The sequence below is a fragment of the Zalophus californianus genome, chromosome 16 (assembly GCF_009762305.2).
Source record: "Zalophus californianus isolate mZalCal1 chromosome 16, mZalCal1.pri.v2, whole genome shotgun sequence".
In the NCBI taxonomy this organism is placed as follows: Eukaryota; Metazoa; Chordata; class Mammalia; order Carnivora; family Otariidae; genus Zalophus; species Zalophus californianus.
In genome coordinates, this window is record NC_045610.1 from 45,482,655 (window position 1) to 45,506,614 (window position 23,960).

Genomic DNA, 23,960 nt, shown 5'->3' on the forward strand with positions numbered 1-23,960 from the left:
TCTGAGTTCAGGGGTTTCATCTCAGGTAGAATTAAAAGTGGTGGCCAGGGATATTGGTGGTTCCTGAACAGGACAGAGGCTCAGCAACCTGTCTCTACCACCTATCAACATGTCACACAGCCGCGCTGTCCTCCTTGAAACCTGACTGATGGAAAACATATCAGAAAGGGGGATGGAGGGAAAGCGACCACAGTTCTGAACACAAAGGCCACCCAAGCCTGATCGGTCACCCTGCCAGATGTTACACAACTATTTCACTATGCCAGTGACTACAAAGGAGGAGAGAAACCTTTAATGAAAAAAAAATTAAAACAGAAATCTGAGGCTTAGAACTAGAATTGTCCTCTCAGACACAATCTGAATTTTCTTACGATGGTGGACGTTAGCCAGCTGACATCAGCCATGACACATTGTGTGTGCACAGCAGCACCACCTCCCCCCAAAAAGTGCCCTTCATTCATGCTTTCATACAACCGTTGATTGTTCTCTTTGGATGGAGGCCCAGGATTATTCCATTTTCTTCTCACCGACATAAGTCTTCCCTCTCTGTGGGCTCCTTTATCTTCTCTCCTCTTAATTTGGCAGTTATGCTTAAAATCTGGGTATTTTTTTTATTATTGTTCAGTTTGGGTTCTAGAACATTCTGTGGTACATCTGCTATGATGTGGCCATGATCTCACACGTTAGAGCTCCTCTGAGGTTTGCCATGCCACGAGCCTTCCTTCATGCACGTCTTCCTGAGGACGTCCCTGTGCCTGCCTCCATGCTGGGTACCACCTCTGGGGGGCAGGGGAGAAGAGGGGCAGCACAGACGGAGAGGCAGCTCCTTAGACACTCACAGTTGGGACCAGCTGTTAGTGAAGGGTGTCTGAAGCATCGGAGTTGCCAGGAGTCAGCCTCAAGGGTGTGTTGATTTAAACCCTTGAGGCTCTTTCTCTTCCTCTGGGTACAGTTGGCTCCCAGCTTCCTGAGTAGAGGGATTTCCTAATGACCTGGGGCCCCGACTCCACCTCAGCCCAGGAGACCCGTATGTGTGCCCTTTCACTAATGTCTGTATCTTAAAGTAAAACAGTTGGACCGTAAGATTAAAGAATAGAGTGTAAATATGACGAGGACATTTTCGAGGTAAAAAGCTTTAGGGTCCTGGTGTTCCTAAGTGGGCATCTCCCTCACTGCTTGATTCAATCACGATTATCAGTGTGCTGATAACATTTTAGGTCAGATTCTGGTGCCAGGCTGCCTGGGCTTTGAACCCCGACTCCATGACATGCCTATTGTGAAACCTGAGGCAACTTACTCAACCTTCCCGTGCCTCAGTTTCCCCTCTGTAGAAGGAGGCGTAATAATGGAGTCAGGTGTATGAGTTAAATGAGTCAATACCTGGAGACACTTGAAACATGGCTCCTGTCGTTGAGAGGAATTCTGTTTTCCACCCGAGTGCACTCACACATTCCCGATGGTGCAAAAAAGGGACCAGAGCAAAGGAAAAATGGGATGCAGTAGCCAAAAATAACTTTGGGGAACAAAATTCATTGTAAGGTTATTTTGGGATTCTAGATTTATCTCTACTGGATCTTCAGCTTTCTGAGAGAGGTCCATTTAGGGTGTTTGTTTTTTTAATAACAGCTTTATTAAGATACGTCCTGTACCATGAAATTCACCCTTTAAAGGGTGCAATTCAGTGTTTTCGGCAGATTGGTGAACCTGGGCATCGGCACTGCTCTCTATTTGCAGTGTGGGATTTTTCAGCGGAGGGGTTCTGAGGGCGAATGTCCTCTGTCTGGACAGAGCCACGGGACGGCGATTCGGCTTTGCGCTGAGTCACGGTGGGCGCCCCCGGGCCTGCGGTCGCTGCTGGGGCAGAAGCCCGCCGCCGCCGGCTGCGCGTCTGCTGCCCCCTAGCGAGGCTACCCCTCGGTTCGGAACAGCCCCGCCTTCGAGGTGGGTTCGCGGAGGGACGTGCGGTTCAGACCCGCGAAACTCCGTCCGAGGGCGCCGGCTGCCCTCGGCTCTCCCTCCAGCCCGGGCAGCCCGTCATGTCGCCCAGTGCTGGGCGGGAGAAAAGGGCTGTGCTTTTTAAACAGTCTGTTGGGACGTAGTAGCCTAGAGATGGGTCTGAGCATCAAAAGATCCGAGTTCAGACCCGGCTCTGCCCCTTCCTAGCTGTGCGACCCTCAACAGGAACCTCTCCTAGCCTGTTTCCTTATCTAGAAAGCAGGAACAATGATTCCTCTCATGAGGCTGTTGTATTACAGAGAGACTCTCTCCCTCTCTCTGAAGTCCCTGTGACTGGCTATAGACAGGGCTCACATAAGCAGATGCTATTAATATTCCAAAGCTGCCAAAAGGGTGTCCAGTGTTGCCCTGACTTACCCAAGGAGCTCTCTAGAACCTGAATTACTCATTACCAAACTGCAGTGCTGTGGGTAAGACAATTCGGAAGAACAGGAAAGAAGCAGTAGGTGCGGCAAGGCCATTTGGTCTTCATCTACAGCAGGTAAAGACCACCCTAGGTCAGAAGAAACCTACAGACCCCCTGGAGAACCGTGCAGGAGGAAAGGCCTGGGTGGGGAGGACACGGAGGCGACCGAACTGCCAGGAATCCGTGTCTCAGAGGACAGCAGGGCCAAGGGAGTCCTATGTCAATCTGAGTCAGGTTCCAGACTGCCTCCATGGTCTTCAGCAAGTCGTTTAACCTCTGGGGGCCTTTACCTGTCTGGGATTTGTGTCCTGCCAACCTCACAGGTTTGTAGTGAGCCTAGATGTTCTGTCATGGGGAAGTGTCCAGGGAAATGGCAAATGCGCTCCAAATAGTGAGCAGGGTCCCCTGGTGACCTTCCAGAAGTCACTTCTCAGCTGGACTAGGTGCCTGGAGTTCCCTCACCCACCTCTGGACACCTCCGAGGGCAGCCCTGGATGATCAGAAAACAGAGGTGCCTCTTCAGGTAAGCTCCACAGAAGACGTGATCTCTGCCAGGCAGGAAGTTGGTTCCTTGCAGCCTCGGAAGGTCCCATTCTTTGCGAGCAGAAGGGAGCCAGGGCATGGCCTCACCTACACATCACCTACACATCCCTATGCCCCAGGGGGGCCCAGCCTTGGCAAAGTGAGGAGGAAGTTGAAGGCTGTCTGGGGCCCCCTGCCGGTCTCCTCCTTCCATCATCCCCCTTCCCACCCACACCTTTCTTCTCCCTCTCCCCCAGTTTCACCGTTATCAGATAAAAGTCACAATAAAAATTTCTATTTTACCTTGTTTCCAAACTTGTCATTTATTAAGAGACCATGAGTGTCCATCAAAGGGTAAATGGATAAATAAAATGGCATGTGTCCATACAGTGGAATCTTACTAAGAAATGAAGCCCTGAGTCCTGACAGCATTATGCTAAGTGAGAGAAACCAGTCACAAAAAAAGGCCGCGTAGTCAATGATTTCAGTTACCTGAAATACATAATCCATGGAGACAGAAAGTAGACGGGTGGCCGGTGGGGAGTGGGGGTGGTAGGGATGAGGAGAAACCGGTTCATGGGCACAGGGTTTCTTTTTGGGGTGATGACAATGTTTTGGAGCTAGTTAGAGTTGGTGGTTGCCCACGTTTTGCATGTACTAAATGCCACTGAATTGTTCACTTTAAAATGGTTAATCTTCCGTTGTGTGACTTTTTCCTCCATAATAATAATAATAATAATAATAATAATAATAATAATAATAAAAGACTGGGGGTAGCAGCAGTCATGATTTGATTCAGGGATTCATCCCTCCCTGTGCCTTCACCCCCTTGCCTTTCCCTTATCCTGTCTTCACCTGCATGTCTTCTTTGTCTGTCTGTCCCTCTCACCCTGTGGACACTTGACCCCTTCTCTGCCCTACTCTGACTCTGTCCATCAGCAAGGTGGCGTGGGGCTGGGGATGTGACCTCGCAGGACAAGGCACCTTCCCGCTCAGGCCGAAGCTGGCTCAGCTCCAGAACGACAGGGACAGACCCCAGGACGCTCTGGCTCTTGTCTTCTCTAGTTAGGAACTTTCCCAAGGGTGCCTAAAAAATGGCCCTTTTTAGTTTACAGGTTTAACTCAACTTTTATGCCTCTCCTAAAATTTCTTGCTTATCTCCTACCCCCCACTGCCTTTAAGTCACTGCCTGGGGAAACAGGAGGTAGGAAATGAGAGAGAGAGAGAGAGAGAGAGAGGAGAAGTTGGTTGATTTACAAGAATAAGAAAGCAGAGGGCAGCCTTCGGAAAACAACTCCCTGTGTGTTTATTTTCCCGTCTCTACGTCCCTCTTAGATTACAGGGATCCGTGAGATGGTGACCGAGTCTAGTCTGGGCTGTGTACCCACCTCGGGTCTGTGCTTATTTTTGTGTTTTCCAGTCTGCTGTCTTTGGCTGAGAGTCTTAGGGCTGGGATGTGTGGCTGTGCCATTTGTCGGAAGACGAGAACTTTAATCGGGGAGCCCCGCTTTTTCAGGGCATAAGTGGAGGGTGGGCTTTGGGACTTCGTGACTTAACCATGAGCAGAATGTGGCGAGCCCTATAGCGCATGCGGGGCCCTGGTGTCTCACACCTCCCAGGCTCCTTTGGAAGAACTGCTTTCTCGAAAACCAGTGATTTTAAAATATGAGCAACCAACCACTGGATGGGGGGAAACTGACCTCAGGAGTAGAGAAAAGAGAATGCCCCCTCCCACCCCTGCATTCTTCTGCAAAAGCCTCCTGAACTCTGCCAACTTCTTTTCACAAGCTCATTTGAGTGAGAGATTTTCTGCTAAGGAATCACATCTGTCTGATAGAGAGAGGCCTAGAAAATGTTTCCTGCGTTTATTCCCCGGAGACCTCAAGGGGAACCTGTCACTTCTGGGCCAGTCCCAGCATTGGAACTGCAGCTTGATCACCTCCACTGCAGAAACCCGGATCCCTTCATAAATCATCAGCACGATGAGGGTGAGGGTCCCACTCACAAAGGCAGCACAGAAGATGGCAAGACATCAAGAGTGATCTCCCGGGGCACCCGGGTGGCTCAGTCGGTTGGGTGACTGCCTTCGGCTCGGGTCATGATCTCAGGGTCCTGGGATCGAGCCCCGCATCGGGCTCCCTGCTCCGCGGGAAGCCTGCTTCTCCCTCTCCCACTTCCCCTGCTTGTGTTCCTGCTCTCGCTGTGTCTCTCTCTGTCAAATAAATAAATAAATAATCTTTAAAAAAAAAAAAAAAAAGAGTGATCTCCCCACCAGGAAAGTGCAGGCCTACATTCCCCACCTCCACCCGGAGAGATTTAGGAACCAGAATGAATGGGAAGACACACTGTGCTCTTGCAATAGGAACACTAAATATTCTTTTTTTTTTTTACTTTTTAAAAAAATTTTATTATGTTATGTTAATCACCATACAGTATATCATTAGTTTTTTTACATTTTTTATTGTTATGTTAATCACCATATATTACATCATTAGTTTTTGATGTAGAGGAACACTAAATATTCTGAAGAGAGCAATTTTTATCATCTTGGCACATGACACAATTCCAGCCAAAATCCCAATGGAATTTTGAGAATTTGAGAAAAAATATTCTAAAGGACATCTGCAAGAGAAAACATGCAAGAAGGTCAAACAGTTTTTTTTTTTAAGATTTTATTTATTTATCTGAGAGAGCACACAAGCAGGGGGAGCAGCAGAGGGAGAGGGAGAAGCAGGCTCCCCACCAAGCAAGGAGCCCGATGCGGGGCTCCATCCCAGGACCCTGGGATCGTGACCTGAGCCGAAAGCAGACGCTTAACTGACTGAGCCACCCAGGCGCCCCAGAAGGTCAATAGTTTTGAAAAAGAAAATGAGAGTGTCCATGGCCACCTAAAGAATAAGACTTGAGATCCAAAGTTTCACTCGGGGGTGTGGGTGGGGGGCAACTTTAGCACCAATATGGGCAGATAAATGGGGCAGAGTAGCTGGTTCATTTGCTTGGGCGAGAGGACAGATTCTATGACTAAGGCTGGGCCATTGGTTTAACTATTATATTTGGGAGGAAATGTTTAGATTCTCACCTCATGTCATACACCTAAATAAATTCCAGATGAATTAATGAGTCACATGTAAAGAATTAGACCACGGAAAACGTAGCAGAAACTATTGATGAGGGGCGCCTGGGTGGCTCCGTTGGTTAAGCATCTGCCTTCGGCTCAGGTCGTGATCCCAGGGTCCTGGGATCGAGCCCCACATCGGGCTCCCTGCTCCGCGGGGAGCCTGCTTCTCCTTTTCCCTCTGCCATTTCCCCTCACGTGCTCTCTCTCTTGCAAATGAGTAAATAAAATCTTTAGAAAGTAAAAAAGTAAACGTCTTTTAAAAAAAGAAAATATCAATGATCTTTATGTGCCATAGCAATAGAATAAATCACAAAGGAAAATAGATGTGACTCTACAACTATTAAAACTTGCTGGCCAGGGGCACTTGGGCGGCTCAGTCTGTTCAGCAGCTGACTCTTGGTTTCGACTCAGGTCATGATCTCAGGGTCCTGGGATCGAGCCCCGAGTCAGGCTCTACACTCAGTGAGAAGTCAGCTTGAGGATTCTCTCCCTCTCCCTTTGCCCCTTCCCCCTCAAATAAATAAATAAATCTTTAAAAAAAGCCTTGCTGGTCGGAAGCCGTCAGGAACCAAAATAAAGGTGACTGACTGGAGAAACTATCTGCCACAAATGTGATAAAGGGTTGATGTTATTGATGTGTAAGGAGCTCACTCAAGTCATTACAATGAGCACTGAGATCTGAACAGAGGTGCAAAGGATATAAACGGGCATTTTATAAAAGAGGAAACCAGTAAATGAGATTTTTACTTGTACACCTCCATCCACCATGTTCCAGGAGGGGAAACTTGGTCATTCATTGAAAGGAATTGATCAAATCTAAAGAACAAAACCACAGAGAGCTCATTAAACTTAGCATTCACTGAATCTTGAGCTGCAGCTTGCACAGGGTAACCTGAGTTGGCTAGCCTGGCTCATCTGGGCCAGGTGTAGTGTCTCCAGCCAGCTTGCGAGGCCTTGAGCTTCTGGGGTGATCCCACCGCTCCAGGGTGGGGCATCTGGTGACTCAGCCAGATGAAGTGACTCATGGACCAGTCTCGGGGACGAGCCATTGGGCGGTGACCAGGGACGCCCTGAGAGGCTCCACCAGCAAGGAAGATGCTACTTCCTAGAGCTGGGTGGGGAGCAATAGTTCTCTCAGATAATGGAACGGGTCCCTCTTAGAAGAGGGGTTCTGACGTTTTGAGATTTGCTAAGGGCAACAGACCATTAGCATATCTAAGGGTAAAGAATATCACCACCAAGTCCTAAGCCTTGAAGGATGAATGCGGACTCTGATCTGCCCAAAATAAAGTCCTGCTCATCGTTGGGGAGATGTCAAAAATTTGAAGAACCTCAATCTTGGATGCCTTTGCCAAGAGCTCCCTGAGGGACAGGGTCCTCAGTCAGAATGAAAAGAGGCCCCTTCTCTATAGGCAGTAAATACCCAAGTGGGGCCAGGCTACCCACATAGCAGAGGTCCTGCTGAGCTCATTCTTTTTTTTTTTTTTTAAGATTTTATTTTTAAGTAATGTTTATATCCAACGTGGGGTTCAAACTCACAACCCCGAGATCAAGAGTCGCACGCTCCACTGACTGAGCCAGCCAGGCGCCCCCGCTGAGCTCCTTCTTAAAACCCTCCTAGGCCATGTGGCTCTCACTAGCTTCTTACCCTACTTTGTGGACAGAGAAGAGAGCTCAGACACCCACCCCAGCATGTCCTGCCCTAGAAGGGAGAGGAACGAAGCTGGACATGATTCTGCCAGTGGCCAGTTGGTTTAGACATGGTGCCAGAAGCCTGTCTGTCCCACCACCAGTGTCAGTCAGGAAAGCATCACGGAAGGGTCTGCCCCAGGTGGACCCTCCCGCCTTGTAGCCCACCCTTTATGGGACTTGCCCAACATCTGTCAGAGGTGAGATGTGGATTTTAGAGCATTCTGTAACTCGTAATGCATTTAGAGAATGCATGACATCAGGGGTGCCCTCCACGCCTTGCCCTTGGGAGACGTCATTAATTGATCGTGGAAACGAGAGCACTAGATGCAGTGGAAGGGGGAAGGAGAAAGTCCTCTGTCCTGTCCAGTTTGTATTATCAGCTTTCCCCTTGGCAACCCACCCTCGCCGCCACTCCTGGGTGCAGCTGAAAACACTCCATGAAATGGAAACAGAAACCTAAGAGGCTAACTATTAACGAATTATAAAGGAAAAGTAGAGATTTAAAGCAAAGAAGGCAAACAATTAGAATAAAAGAAAGAACATAAATGAAGGCAATTAAAGAAGGGGAAATGGCAGTACACATTTTATTTATTTTTTTAAAGATTTTATTTATTTATTTGACAGAGAGAGAGAATGAGAGATAGAGAGCACGAGAGAAGGAAGAGGGTCAGAGGGAGAAGCAGACCCCCCGCTGAGCAGGGAGCCCGATGCGGGACTCGATCCCGGGACTCCAGGATCATGACCTGAGCCGAAGGCATTCGCTTAACCAACTGAGCCACCCAGGCGCCCGGCAGCACACATTTTAAAAATGAAAATAAAGACTAAATTTAGATTAAAATTATGAAAAATTATAAAAGTTGCAATTTTAAGAAGGAAAGATTAAAAGAAAACAAGCTCAATGTAAAAAGTCAGAAAGATAGAAGGATAACATAGGCAAATATATTTGAAAGGGATTTCAAAAGGTTAGAAATAATAAAATGATCCTCTGGGCTACTTTTACTAAGTCTAAAATTATTTGTAAGTCTGTAAGTCTAAAATTATCTCAAGTTAAAATATTAATTAAATGAAAAGCTGACATGAATCTGGGGCAAAAAGTAAAAGTAAAAGTAACAAAACACTATAAAGATATAAATAAATACATGTAAAATAAGTCAACACGTGTTTATTATATATACTTACTTACATATACTTACATTTACATGTGTGTATTTATTATGTATACTTATGTAACTATGTAATAAATCAAGTGAATACATGTAAAATAAATCAAGACAGAGCTGAGATTTTTAAAGGGTTAGAAATAAAAATCAAGACCAAAAATTACAGAAGGGTAAAGAGAGGAAGTAGGAACAAACAAAACAGGAGAGTTTCAGAGATAAGAGTAAAAATAAATATAAAGTAGAAAATAAATAATATGAGATGAGTAATTTAAAAGGAAGGTGTTGGGGCACCTGGCTGGCTCAGTCAGTAGAGAATGTGACTCTTGACCTTGGGGTCGTGAGTTCGAGCCCCGCATTGGGGGTAGAGATTGCTTAAAAATAAAATCTTTAAAAGGAAGATAACAAAGTAAAAGACAGAGGACTCAAACTGCAGAGATAAAAAAATGAAAATAGTAGAATAACCCAAAGTGGCATGAATGGACCAGAGCAAAATGGCATTCTCAGATGTGCAGAAATTCAAAGTTAGGAGTTACTTTTAAAATCATGAACTAAATATTCTCAATAAAGATGAGGACAGAATATGAGCAAATGACCATTTCTGGTGGGTTCTATGGAGCTGGAGCAGCGGGTCCGGCTGGGGCTCCAGGGGGAGGTATGCATGTTACTCTTCAGCTGTTCGGGATTTCTGAGCCCCAACCTTGGAATGCATACCTGAGGGGCCTGGTGGGGGCCCCTGAGGTGAGTGGAGGCCCAGCCCTGACCTCCAGTAGGGGCCATTCCATTCAGACCTAGGGGGATTCAGGACATTTGGGTCAAGAGTCAGTTTTGCTTCGCTGTTGTCTTGTGATGGAAAGATCATGGTTACTTCTCTGTGCTTCGTTTTCCTTGCCTGCTGATGTCTTCCCTCTCCTATTTGGTCTTACCCTTTCCATTAAAAAATTTTTAAAAAATCAAGCTACTAGTCAGCGGCATTTATATTTTAATGAAGTGGAAAGAGTGCTGGGCTTAACAAGTCAGGCCCGCTGGACCTGCCCACCTGGTGGTTTTGAGTAGGACCGGATGTGATACAGGTGAATTAAAAGTGCCCATACAGGGGTGCTTGGGTGGCTCAAGTCATTAAGCGTCTGCCTTCGGCTCAGGTCATGATCCCAGGACCCTGGGATCGAGCCCCGCATCGGGCTCCCTGCTTTGGCAGGAAGCCTGGGAAGCCTGCTTCTCCCTCCCCCATTCCCCCTGCTTGTGTTCCCTCTCTCGCTGTGTCTCTCTCTGTCAAATGAATAAAATCTTTAAAAAAAAGTGCCCATACAGGTAAACAGCGCACATGGGATGAGGTTGGGCATCCCATGGGGAGGGGATGGGGAGGCGGAGCGTTGTCTTCTACGACCCCCTGGGGAGGTGGCACTTCTCTCCCCGCCCCGACCCCACCCCCCAAGCGTGCAGGTCCCTCCGCTCAGCATGTCCTGCTCATCCTCCCCATCTCCCTTCCCCAGGTGGGCCTTGACCCAGGATGGCTGAGCCCCGCCCGGAGTTCACCGTGACGGAAGATCATGCTGGGGCGTACGGGATGGGGGAGAGGAAGGATCTCCCCTCTCAGGGGGGCTACACCCTACTGCAAGACCATGAAGGGGACGCGGACCATGGCCTGAAAGGTGAGTGCATGGCCACACACACAGCAGGCTCAAGCGCTTGCTCTGGGAAGGACTGGCCGGAGGGGTGCGCATGGAGATTTTAAAAGGAATTTTAAATACTTCTGTTGGATTGTCAACAGAGTGAAGCCTCTTAATTTGAAAGGGCCAGGAGAACTCAAAATGTGAGGCTCTTTGAGACTACCTCTCCAAAGGAGAGTTTGACACATGTGTGGATGGCAGCGTGACAAAGATGGCAGGGGGTTTGTCAGTCTGATGAATACAGGGTGCTCACTTCAGTCTTTAGCCACATTGATTAATCTTTAAACCAGCCGCATGCATTAACATTCAGAATCCTCGGCTTTGGACGTTATTTGTGTGTCCTCCTTACGAGCCTGTCTGGGCCCTGTTTCAGCAAGAGTCGGTCAGCTCTGGGATTCCTGCTGTACCTACACTAACAAACTGCATCCTCAAAACCTCAAAATAGTCTATAATACAGTCTTTGGGCCAAATTGTCTTGGCCCCCTCCTCTCCCCTACCAAACACATGTGTTTCATTTCACTGACCACGAGTCTGGGGAGGCCCCTGGAGACCACTATGCCCTCTCTCCTGCTTCGGATGCCGTCCTCTGCGCCCTTGCCTGCAGCTCCAAGCGGCCCTAGTGTAAGGATTCTGTCCCTGCCCTCCAGACCCATTTCTAAGGAGACAAAATAGCAAACAGACTGCTGTTTGTTCTCTGTTAATGCTAAAAGTAATAAAAACACTTTGCAGCCTGAGGTACGGAGGAGTGGCTGGAAGTGGCAGAGCTCCGAGGTGGAAGGGGTCCTCTTCTGGGTTCATCTGTCCGGGAGGGTTCCCTGCAGGAGGTGGGGTCACCAGCAGGTCCCCTGGGTTGGGGAAGTGTGAGGAGCAATAATCCCCACTTGCAGGACTTCTCGGGGGCCTGGTTCCAAAGGTGACTTCTGTCTCTCTGTTTAAGCAGAGAATGTAGGAGTCCGAGGAACCCGGGGGTCAGACAAGTGGGCTCCTGGCTGGAGGAGGTGAAGGAAGAGTTGGTACGCTATCCTGGGGAGCTCAGGGGCTGCCCTGTGGCCTTCTCGGGGCCTCCCAGCCCCAGGTGCTGGGGGAGGGGAGTGGGGGGAAATACCCCTGCCAGCCAAGTGTCCCAGGCGGCCAGACCTGCCCTCCTAATGTCAGGCTCCAAATGGGGGGCAAAACAATGTGCATTCTGACCTCTCTCTGACCATAGCCTGGCTCCAGCCAGAGCTGCTAAGGGGTGGCTCCCAGGGAGGGCAGTGCAGAAATCTGCTTTCTCCTTTCAGTCTTGTTTGCTCCCTTTCTCCCTTTGTCCCGCACTGTCTCCTCCTCTCCCACGTTCTACGTTCTCTGTTTCCTCCTTCCCTCTTTCTCTTCCCACCTTGTTCTTTCTCCTGCTGTCTCCCCGCCACCTCCTCCCTCTACAGCCCCTTCCCCTTTTCTCTCTCCACCCTGACCCCAGGCGTGTAGAATGAGAAGGGTGGTGGCTCCCAGGACTCGATTCCAAAGGTTAGTGGCACCCCGGCTTTCTCCCCACAGCCCTCACTGGCTGAGGCAGCTTGGGGTGGGGGCCAGAGTTTGCCTCGTTCCCTGACTCCCTGACCCCCTGACTGGGGCCCTAAGAGCTCCTTCCTCTGAGGACCTGAGTCCACACATCCCCGGGCAAGTCTGTTCTATGTCCTGATGGCCATCGCTGCTTCCACACTCAGGTGTCCTGATTTGGGTAATGAAGTCTGTGGCCACCCTGCTTATGAGGGAACTTCCTTAAAATGGTAATTCAGACTTTTTTGTAGAACTCTAGGATCGCAAAGGCCTTCGCCATCAATGTCTCAGGCAGTGCTCACAGTAAGTGCTAAGGGCAGGTGTCACTTTCCCTGGTTGACAGATGACAAGGGGAATTCCCTCTCTGAGTCACGGGCTGCTAGGTGGTGCTGCCGTATCAGAAGGGCTGCTCAGCTCCTTGTCATCTGTTTTGTCCCTTGTCCCTCAACCAGGTGCCCTGGGAACCCCTCGTGGGTGGAATCCAACTTGGAATCACCACGTACTGAATTCTGCCCCGTGTGCATTGTGCCAGTGACGCTCTATTTAGAGCAGGCTGGCTTATATATTAAATTTAAAATATATACAATGTTGCAAAGAATGTACTGTAACAATGTAGGATGTTAATAATTGGGGAAGCTGGATGTGGGGTATATTCTCTAGAGTATCTTTGCAATTTTTCTGTAAATCTAAAACTGCTCTCAAATAAAAATTTCATTAAAAAAATGTCTAGGAGAAAAGGTGGTTTTTACCATTCCTACTTTTTGGAGGAGAAATGAAATTCAATTTGTAAGGTTAGAACAAGTTTACCAAGTTCTTTTGTGTCTCACAATTGTCTCACGTATGCTTCCTAAAACCACTCAGTTCTTTAACATAAAACATGATCAGGAGATTTATGCTAAAACATATATATATATATATATATATATATATATATATATATATATATATATGCAAAATTTAAGTTGCTAACTTTTTGTCACTGCTATGAAAGGAAAACATTTGTATAAAGTTTGCTTACCCAAAGAATATACTTCCCAAGAAAGCAAGTGATAAAGAGATTCCATAGTTCTCATCAAATTTATTCTTGCTTCTTAAGGATTTAAAATGAGTTATTTTTATACGGGGAGTGAGCGGTATGACTTGGCAAGAAGGTGTCACTTTACTAGCAACGTTTTAGATAAGTGACTGACTATCTTGAATAATGACAAGAAACCACGTATAAAATACTAGAACGAAGAGTATTTACATGGAGGCTCCCAGTTGGACAAGTCTCCGATACAGCCAAGAGCTGCCGGGTGGGAGAGGGGACAGGGGGTTAACTGATAGAATTAACGCACCCTAAGGAATTAAAAGGTGTGAGTGGCATAACTTCTTCGACCTTCCAGATAAGACATTCAGAAGAGGCTTCTTCCTCCTTCTTTCCCTCCCTCCAAGAAATTTAACAAGGTTAATGGAAGTGGTGAGGATGGCAGGCTCGGGACCGAGCCGGGGAGGGGCTATTCCGGGACAAGCGTGCTTGGGGCACTCTCGTGCCTTATGCTTCTGTACTCGGACAGTCAAGGCTGATTAGTAATGACAAGACCCAGCAGACAGTCTGCAGATGCTTCCTTACCATGTGTCCAAAGCCTTCTTAAGGCAGTTGGCAGGTTTTTGCAAGCCCCCGGCTCAGGCTGCTGTGTGGCTGCTGGAAGTTGGTTTAGAATGAGCCCTTCTTTTGGCCACATGGTCGCCCCCAGGGCTGGGTACCCAGTGCCGGCATTTTAGCAATGGTGTCTGATCTCCCAGTGCAGTTGAACACCACTTGCCTTTTCTCATTTTGGGGTTCTTCTTCATGCACAAACCCACCCCCACCCCCAGACCCTGCCCTGAAAATGTCTCCAAGGCTGCCCCCACCCCAGGTGGAGTGGCTTTCCTGGAGCCCACCAGAGCCTCCTTGGCTCCGGATTCTGAAAGGACAGTTGTCTTGTAGGTAACCATGGCTGACATTTCTGGTGTGACTCCAGTTCTGTCGGTCAGTACTTGGGAGATCTTTCTATGAAAGGAGCTGAGTCAAATCCAGACACACAGCCAGAAGTCCAGTTACAAGGCACGGTGTCTGCCCTGAGCCCATTCCTTTTCAGAGGAAGGAGTTGGATCTGAGTGTTTTTCCAGGCGTCTACTTGTCATTGACGAGTGGTAGTGATCTCCTATGAACCTCTCCGTCAGGAAAGACACAGCAGCAGGCTTATTTATGGCTTGGCTTTGTAGTATCGGCCTCCCTTTTGTCAATATAAGAGCCCTTGCCTCCTTTGAAGCCACCAGCTGATTAAAAGGCAGTTTCTCTTCTCGCCCGGGAATGAGCATCTTTGCCTGATGACCCTGATGTGGGGATGCAGTTGTGTTGGGGTGGGGGTGGGATTGGTCCCCTTGGTGAATTTATCATGTGGCCACGTCCCATCCATCTGGGTTCCACAGCTGGGGGATTTTCAGGTCTGAAAGACACTGCTCCCCATTTCCTCCTGAAGCCGAAAGGAGGGGTGGGGAGAGGCCGCCGTTCTGAGGGGCTCATTGTGTATGTTCCAGAATCTCCCCTGCAGACCCCCGCTGATGATGGATCTGAGGAACCGGGCTCTGAAACCTCTGATGCTAAGAGCACGCCGACCGCCGAAGGTGGGCCCTCCTGTCATTGCTTCATTCAGACAGCCGCTCCACGCCTCCAGCCTGCGCTTAGCCATGCTTTCAGCCCTGCGTGCCCCCCTTCCTGGCTGCGGTGGCTGCCGCCTCTCCCTCTGGCTGAGAGACATGCTTGTTCAGGGCGTCGCAGGACAGGCTCAGGCCCCAGAAGCCAAGCCCTGCTTTGATGCCTTGCTCGCCAGGGCCAAGTTTGGGCACCTTTGTCGTGTGTGGGCTTTGAGGCGGCCGCATTTGCAGAGGTCAGGATCTGTGGCAACGTGGGGCCTGAGCACGGCTCCACAGAGCCCCTGCTCCATGTCAATCGTCCCTCCCCACACTCCCTCAGAAGCCCCCACCCACCTTGCTCTTCTCTCAGGAGTTGCAGGCCCCAGAGCAGCCTTTGGGCTGTGGAAGGGGCTGGCTCAGTGCACATCTCCAAGCTCACATGTTGGGACTGGTCTGGTTTAGTATCCTTCATTTCTTGGGCTCTAGGCTTGGTCTGGGCCTCCGGACCTTGGCCAGGCTGTTCATTCCAGCACATCTCCTAACCTGTCCTCTCTAGACGTTTGGTGTCTAGGTTATTATAAAGCTCCTCATGTATTTCCTGAAGAGCTCCTTGGTGCCGATTTTGACTACCTGCTCTTCCCACCTATGTCTGTTGAGACTGCATTTGATTTCAGATCATGGGAAACACAACTGGCTGCGGCATATGTATGAAGAGGTTTCTGTGTCTCACATAATAAGACGTCTGGGGGGCAGCAGGTCCCCAGGGTCATCAGCGCTCTTCTGTCTTTATCTGCTGCCATCCTGAATAGTTGGATTGTTGCTTCATGGTGACAAGATGGCTGTGGCACTTCCAAGTATGACATCTGCTTTCAGAGCAAGAAGAAAGTGGCCAAAAGGGCCCTGAAACCAAATGTGTTTCCTTTTTATTAGGAAAGCAAGAGTTTTCCAACAAGCCCCAGCTAGCTGATTCCCACTTACGTCTCAGTGGCCAGAGCTGAGTCTCATGGCCTCCCTGGCTGCAAGCGGGAGGCTGGAACATGGAACATTTTGCTTTCTGACTCATTAGTCAGAGAAATCAAGGGAGAGGGGCATTGGGGATGGCTTTTGAGTAACCAGTCTGTGGTATCTGCCCTTCCGTCTTTCCATCCATCCCCCAGGAGGCTTCTCAGCACTTCTCCTGGCCCTGCCCATGACTTTGGAGGCTGTCACAGGATGAGAACCTGGCCCAGCATCTCCACAAGTGTCCACTTTTGAATGAATTCACAAAGCGACTGTCAAGTGCCTGCCAGTTGCTTGGCATAAGGGTGCATCTATGGGGGAGAAAGTGGGCGTGGCCCTTCCCCTGTGGTGCTCAGCCTAGTAAGGAGAATACCCAGGCCTAGTGCTCTTTGCTCTTCTTAGAGCTGGTGATGCAAGACATTTCCCGCTGATCTTTTTAGGACAGTTTTGCAAGTTGCTACTGCCCTGTGAAGATCCTCAGAGCCTAACGCCAGACTTCATGGCAGCCTCCCAAATCAAGGTTTTCAGTGCTCCCATCAACATTATTCTGGAAGAATCTTCCAGCCAAGTCTTGCTGCACTCTGGATCCTGTACATGTGTGAGCCCCAAGAGCTTCCACTCTCGCCCCATGAGGAAGGGGACCCTGCTGGGGGTGGGCTTTGCCAGGCTGCTCAGCCTACTCCCGAGACGACCATAATTAAAATGGGTTCCATTTGACTAAACTGACTCAGACTCTTGGAAAGCTTTCAAAGCTGACAACTCCTTATGTCTGCCTGGAACAGCCTGGGAGGGTGCCAGGGCAGTGCTCGGGGAGGACTGCTGATTTGGAAGGGTTCACCCTGATGAGAGGCTGACAGCCATTCCTGGTGGTGGGTTTTTACCTCTGGCCTCTGCTCTGAAGGTGGACCATCTGTAGGCCTGTTGTCAAGCACCCAGTTCTGGACAGGACCAGCCTGTTCGTTGCCCCCCAGGGGAGTCTGTACTTCCAACCATCAGTCATGGGCTCAGGGAACAGGGGGCTTGGAGTTGGGAGAGCACTTGCTGGTCACCTGGCAGTGATACTCTCATTTCGCAGATGAGGAAACTGAGACCCAGAGAACAAAGGTCTTGCTCAAAGCCTCACAGAGATGATCTGATTTTCAACATTTCTTCTTTAAAAGCACCCGGGCCCACACCCAGCAGTTTTCTTTTGCTGCAGTGTTGACATGGGGGCTGTCCCCAGCAGATGGCCTGGGCGTCTCATGAGCCGGTGCCACCAAGCCCAGGATATGAATGTGCTTCCTGCAGAGACATCAGGCAAGAGCATGGCTCTGGGCCCTGCTTTGTGGTGTTGCTTTTTGCATGCCGCTAAGTCCCCTCCTGCCTCCCCGCCCGTGCCTGCTCCCACACTAGAAGTAAGGTGAGGGGCTTGGCCTGGCTCATCCTAGCCCCCCTAAGGCGACTCTCGGTTTTCAGACGTGACAGCGCCCTTAGTGGATGAGGGAGCCCCCGGCGAGCAGGTGGCCGCTCAGCCCCACACGGAGATCCCAGAAGGAGCCACAGGTGAGGGTCACTCCCATGGCGGGGTGGAAGAGACCCTTGCCGGGTGCCCGGCTGCCCTACGTAGAGGAGTGGGGTGTGAATAGGGGTGATGCTCTTCCCCGAGCAAGGCAGCCATGTGGGTGGACGCTGGGTCCTGGGAATATTTGGTCATTCCGAGTTTGGTGCCTTGATGCCCTGTTGCTTCCGTGGCTGCCTGCCAGCCTCTTGGAGGATAGAGGACCTTCTGGAATCCTTTCAGCTTCTCTTTTCCCGTCTCAGCTAGCATCTCAGCTCAGAGCTCTCTGCTGGGTCCTCTGAAGCAGGCCGGCGGCAGATTGTGCCTTCTTTACGCCCAAGCTCAGTCCCCTCTCCTGCTGGGACTCTGCCCAGTGACAGAGTCACCTCCTAGTGGGTAGTTTACCCCCAGGGACACCCTAGCATGTGGCAGGTCCAGATGACTAACCCACACCTTTGGAGGATCTTAATGGGACAGCCCCTAAGGAGTTCAGCAATGTGATCTAGCATCCATTTCTAGGACCGTTGCTTCAAACATGTTTGCATAGAACAGGCATGACCAGACTGCCCTGTCAACACAGATGATGGAAATAGCCCAGTCAGGACACCGACCAGAAATAGTGGTGACCTCAGGGCCACGAGGGGCCCTCAGAGCTACCCATGCCCTTAGGAAGTGGCGAACTCAGCCCAGAGAGCTTGCTTTCATCTCCTTCTCGTCCTCCTCTTTGGGCTTACGGAAAGATTCAGCTGTTGGCGTGGTGATTTGGAGGGTGCTCAGCAAGACAGGCAGAAGAGTTCTGGACAAGATTTCACCAGCAATGGAGAGTGAGGGAAACATCCCCAGACAGGAATCTTCATTCCTTCCTACAGACGGTGCTCACAGCAGCCATTTGGGAAACTGCAGCCTTTTTCCAGGGCTCCATTTGTGGAGAACACCCACAGAGAAGTCCAGCAGCACACCACCACCTCCCCACTCATCAAAGTAGTTTCTGCTTTGTGAGTTGGTCTTTTGAAATGGAGAGAGGCGGGGCCTCATCCTGACAGCGAAGGTCGTTTGAAGGCTGTGGAATGACTCATGGGATGAGATCTTGGATAACCTGATTTTTGTCTCCCCCGTCCTGATACAGCTTACTCAGTGGGGGAGCCCTTCCCCTCCCAGGGTGAAAACTGTAATCTGTTCTTGACTTCGTCATCACTTCTAGGTAACCAAATGTACTGAGGTCTCCTCAGTTGCAAAACACAGTCTTCGAGTGCTGGGTAGCACGTCCAGCTCGTTGCAGTAGCCCAAGCTCATTCGGGGTTACAGCCCTCCCCTCTGGAGCTGGGGAAGCAGGGGAGACCAGAGGCAGGAAAATCCGTCCTGGATTGGCACTGCTGTGAGACAGCTTCACACGCTCTGCCGTGTTTAAAGTGGACTCTTTCTCTCGTGAGCACGTGTTTGGAGCTCTTCAAGCCCCTCGATCCCAGTCATCACCCCGCAGGTCCCTCCCCCTGCACTGGCTTCCAGCAGACACTTCACTCTCCTCGGCCCCTTGGAATCCAAAGATCCACCTCCAGCCTCACTTGTGCTGAGGTTGGCAGGCTTCTGTTGGTGGCCTATCGGCCGTTGTCCAAGACGTCTCCGCACGACTGCTGCCCTGGGCCCATATCAGGTCTGTGGGAGACACACGGGCATTCTTTACCCAAGCAAACTTGGGGTGTGTGGACTGACCGCATGGGTTGCAGCCGCACCCCTTCACTCTGCCCCCAAAGCAGGGCCAGCCCATCTCTCCTGGTTTTCCCAGGTGGGATTCTGACAGCAGTCTCACCCGTGTCACTAACCAGAGGCGACACACACCGAGTGTCTCCGAGCCCCCCTCTCCACCCTCTACATCCTCCATGAGGTAGGGAGGTTTCAGAACTGGGGGACTTTTCTCCAGCTATCGTCTTGGACAATGTGTACCCTAGTTTAGTCCTTGCTTTGGCGTGTCACAGTTGCTGTATCTTGGTGCGCCGATGAAACTTCTCCTTTGAGGTCCATTTGGGGGTGCAGTATGGCTAGCCCACTGCAGGCATCCCTGCCTTGCTGGGGTGGGAGCCCCTGCTTCTGGGGGTTTCAGGGATAGAGAGAGGCCACGTAGTAACATGATGGCCCGGCCACAGTCATACACCTGCTCTGTCCCCTTTGGCTTCTCTGAGCACCCCCCCCCTTGCTGGAAACTGGGGAGGGGGCATTGGACTTATCAGCAACCTTCAATTTCTGACACGCACCAGGGCCAAGATATTCAACCCTGCACTGGCCCATGAGTGCAGTGACTTCCCAGCGCTCTAGCAGTGGTGACATCCCCACGTGTCCCCTCCTGTTCTCGGTCTCCAGGACTCTGTGCCACTCAGCTGGACTTGCTGTCACTCCGAGCCTTTCTACCACAGCCTCGTCAGAAACTCAGACCAAATCTGTGCTTGGAGCTGCCTCTCTTGGACAGTTGGCTGTTGTCAGATGACACGGACCTATCACCATTGGACCTTGCGGGTGGCACAGTGTCAGCTGGTGGGGGCCCAGAGGGCGGTCGTGTTTATGATCTGGCCGATGGGGAGCCCACTGCCAGCCCCCTCCCACCCTCACTGCAGCTGTTCTGGGACAGCCCATGGGCTAGGTGTTTATAAGGCCACCGTGCAGCTCTCCTGCAACCCCGAGAATCTTTCTTTTCCCTCATCCACACTCTCCATGGGGGGCCCATGCTGGTCACTTGGCATTTCTCTTGTAGGTGGAAAATCTCAAAACATTGCAGGACTGGGAGAAAAGATTGGTGGCCCAGCCAGCAACTTGTAGGCATTTCTTCGGGGTGGTGGCTTCTCTGTCACTGTCCATCGGGGCAGGATGGTTCTTCTGGGGTCATGAGGCAAACGTGCATCAACGAGTGGCCAACTTGCTTTATAGACTCTTTCTTCTGGACAGTTGTATCCATTGTCCGGAGTAATGTCCTGGTTCTTCATGGTGCAGAAATTGGCGTTGCAGTAAAGCTTACTGATTTTGGTGCTGTTGAAGATGTGGTCTTCTTCATTTGGGGTGACCTGTGGCTCCCTGAGCAGGAGCCCAAGACGCCCTAGAAGTTGGTCACTGGCACCACTGCCCTCCCTCTAACCAGGTGACACCTACTCCTAGCTCGTGGTTAGAGGGGTTTGCCCAGTAGTCTGGAGACAAGAAACCGAACAGCTTTGGGGCACCTCCCATACTCCCGGCACTTAGCTAAACACAGTCACACAAATTCTCATATTAACTGTCACTACTGTTGTACGAGACAAGCCGGCATCATCACCTGGGGGTCTAGATGAGCAAACAGGCTCAGAGAGGTTAAGTAAATGGTGGTGCCTGGTTGTGAACCCCAGCCTGACTCAACAGCCCTAGACAACTAGTGCTTCCTTGTACCCTTGGGGCCCCCAGATTCCTGGCTGGGGCCGGGAGAGCACCTGCCGCTCAGACATGGTTCCAGTGTCAGTGGCTGAGCAGCAAACTGCCTCTCTGACCTCACCCATCCTGCGTGTCTCTGTTGAGTGGGGTGCTCTGGACCCTGGGCCCACTGTGGAGAAGGTCTTTCCTACAAGTTCATGGTCACATGGAAGGTATGTGGGTGTGGTGGGGTTCACTTGGTAACCTGCTTTCATCCACATCCCCAGCAATAATATTTGCAGAGAGCCAGAGGTGCAGCCCCTTGGTACTCGTAAGATGTGCCTTTCCTGAATATTCTTGGAAAAATACTGGAAAATGCAAAGAGCTTTGTTTCTGGCAAACAGTAACTGTCTTTGCTTATATCTTCTTCATTTGCTGACCATAAACCAGCTGAGGAAGCAGGCATTGGAGACACCCCCAACCTGGAAGACCAAGCTGCTGGACACGTGACTCAAGGTCAGTGGGCTAGAATGGCCGACCATGACTTGGGGGTTGGGAGGAGGGAGATGGAAACACTCGGAGGGGCTCTACACTGTAAAGACAATTTGTACCTGGGCCCTAGTTCACGGGGCCAGGAGATTTCTCGGAGTTGGCTCTCATCGCGGTTGGGCTAATTGGATATAGAAAGAGCTCTGGTCCCTTTTGTCTCCCCTAATTCCTAAGCTGTTTAGTGGGGGAGTCAAGAAAGAATGTTCCAACAGAAACACAGAGATGCACGATAGGTGATCTCCTCTGCAGGCTGCCCTCTGGCCTGTCCCTGGAGCAGGGCCTCAGCCATATCCCCACCAAGCAAATTCTTTTCAACTTTCTCCTGTGCAACCTTCAGACCTTATTGTGATACTCTTCTCAGGGACCCAAACTTCTGTGTTCAAGGAAACCAGCTTTCTATAATCATTTAGCACAAGTGTTTTAAGAACTTAATTTTATAGGGCGCCTGGGTGGCTCAGTTGGTTAAGCAACTGCCTTTGGCTCAGGTCATGATCCTGGAGTCCCGGGATCGAGTTCCGCATCGGGCTCCCTGCTCGGCGGGGAGTCTGCTCCCCCCTCTGACCCTCTTCCCTCTCGTGCTCTCTCTCTCTCATTCTCTCTCTCTCTCAAATAAATAAATAACATCTTTTTAAAAAAAGAACTTAATTTTCTAAATCCTAAAGATTCCTTATCTCAGGAAATGGAGACCTCTGATATAAATTGAGACCTCTAGGTTCATTTTCTATCACTCGCTCCATCAATGAACTTGAGAGTCTACTGTATCACGTGGAGGTTTCTAGATTGCCAAAGAGCTAGGAAGACCCCGTTCTTTTCTCTAGAAAGTGATGTGGGATTTGTCCAACATTTAGTGCTGCCGCTGGGACCAGCTGGCTTGAGGAGGACTCTGGGCCCAAAGAAGTGTATCGCTGAGGGTATTTTGAAGCTTAACTACATGTGAGAGGCGTCAGTGCCCCATAGCCGGCTAACGTTCTCAACTCACAGGGCATGGAGAGGTGTGTTTTCATTCTTAGGCTTACAAAGAGCTTCAAAAAGTATTAGAAGGGATAATCAATGTAAGGGGGAACCCCAGCCTGTGCATTACATAACGAGAACCACACCTCCTGTTTTTTTTAGGTCATGGTTTTTGACTTAGGTAAAATTAGAGGCTTTTATAACCTCTGGAAATGATCATTTATTTCCATAGAAGGAAGTGGATTTGGGTTTTTTCCTACGAATTTTTTTTGAAGATTTTATTTATTTATTTGACAGACAGAGCACAAGCAGGGGGAGTGGCAGGCAGAGGGAGAGGGAGAAGCAGGTCCCCTGCTGAGCAGGGAGCCTGATGCGGGGCTCCATCCCAGGACTCTGGGATCGTGACCTGAGCCGAAGACAGACACTTAACCAACTGAGTCCCCCAGGCGCCCCTTCCTACACATTTTTACTGTAGGCTATGTCTTCATGCCCCTGTGACATATTCCATGTAATGAAAAGATCAGGCCAACATCTTTTGTGGGAACTTTTTTCTGTGCTCACTGAATTTTTCCATTTTTGCCATCAGTGGCCTAGAATCTTGTAGATATAAAGATGAACACCAGATCAATATTTGCCATGGGAAGTGGGCACCAAATCTGTGAAAACATGGAGGTTTCTACCTCCACTCCCAAGAAGAACACTTCATGTCTTGATGGGTATTGCTGGTCCACACTGACAAGGCCACTTCCCTCTGGTGAACCTGTGCGAGGCTCGGACACACTCATGATCCACAAACACATCTTATTTCCCAAAGGCCTATCATCTGTTTTCAGATTTAGGAAAAGCCATGTAACAGAAGCCCCGTTACTAGATCTTCTTGCAGTTTCTGCGGCGGAAGGCAGACCTCTGGCAGCCTGTGTTCATGAAGTTCCCCTAAGGTAGATGAGGATGTTTCAAGATGGCGTGTGGTGAACTGAGTGTCAGGTGTGGGAAGGCCTTACCCATGTCCTGCTCACACCGAGGGTAGACCTTTCATCTGTGTCACGAGCACCAGGCCTCCTGAGGGCGATGTGAGGGGACTAGTTTATCCCGAGTCCAGAGGTCTTCACACATGTTGCCCAGATATCGCTTCCCTTGGACCGCCCCCCCACCTTCTCACCCCCAGATGATTGCCATGTTTACTACTTATGGAGCACTTCATAGTGTTCTAGGAACTGAGTAGACTATTCTCCCAGCCTGGCTCCTTCCTCCAGAAGTATATGCATGATGTTAGGTTCAGTCAAACACACACACACCGTACAATCAAATATTGATGACTTTTTAAGGTGTGTTTACTATTTATGTTTGGGACCTTTGTCTCTTTTTTCATGAGGGTCATTTATGGTCTTATGGTATATCAAAACAGTCACATCCTGACCACGAGCAATTTCTAGGAAGCTCTGCGAGGAAAGCTTTTTCCAGAAGGCAGGGAGACCTGGCCTGTCAAGGAGGTGTAAAGACTAGCACCTACCGCACGCGGCCTCTGGTCTGTCGAGCTGGTTGGTTGATGAGGCGTCATGGCGTTGAGGCAATTGCTCAGATTGTCTCTTGTTCGGGCTGTTCTTCCCGGAGACTGACCGACGGCCCCAGTAAGGTGCCCGTAGACCCTGCAGAAAGTAGAAACGAGCATATCTTCCTGATACCAGTTCATCCATGCAAGATTCCTTTATTGATCATCTCTGGGGGGCAGGCACCGTGACTGATGCTAGGAACATGAAATGAGGGAGATGGTGAGCTCGAGGCC

General features: G+C 50.0%; 1 protein-coding gene across 17 annotated transcripts in view; it reads left to right on the top strand.

Annotated features, from left to right (window-relative positions):
- Positions 1–23,960, top strand: part of MAPT (microtubule associated protein tau) — a 96,970-nt gene that overhangs the window by 41,582 nt on the left and 31,428 nt on the right. For 8 of the 17 annotated variants that reach the window (XM_027626378.2, XM_027626380.2, XM_027626382.2 and 5 more), the window contains exons 2-5: positions 10,405–10,563; positions 14,680–14,766; positions 17,230–17,316; positions 21,128–21,193. In XM_027626378.2, coding sequence (XP_027482179.1) covers positions 10,422–10,563; positions 14,680–14,766; positions 17,230–17,316; positions 21,128–21,193 — 382 coding nt within the window. In that variant the 5' untranslated portion in view covers positions 10,405–10,421. The remainder of the gene's footprint in view (positions 1–10,404; positions 10,564–14,679; positions 14,767–17,229; positions 17,317–21,127; positions 21,194–23,960) is intronic. The other 9 variants (XM_027626379.2, XM_035724653.1, XM_027626384.2 and 6 more) reach the window with 2 other exon arrangements.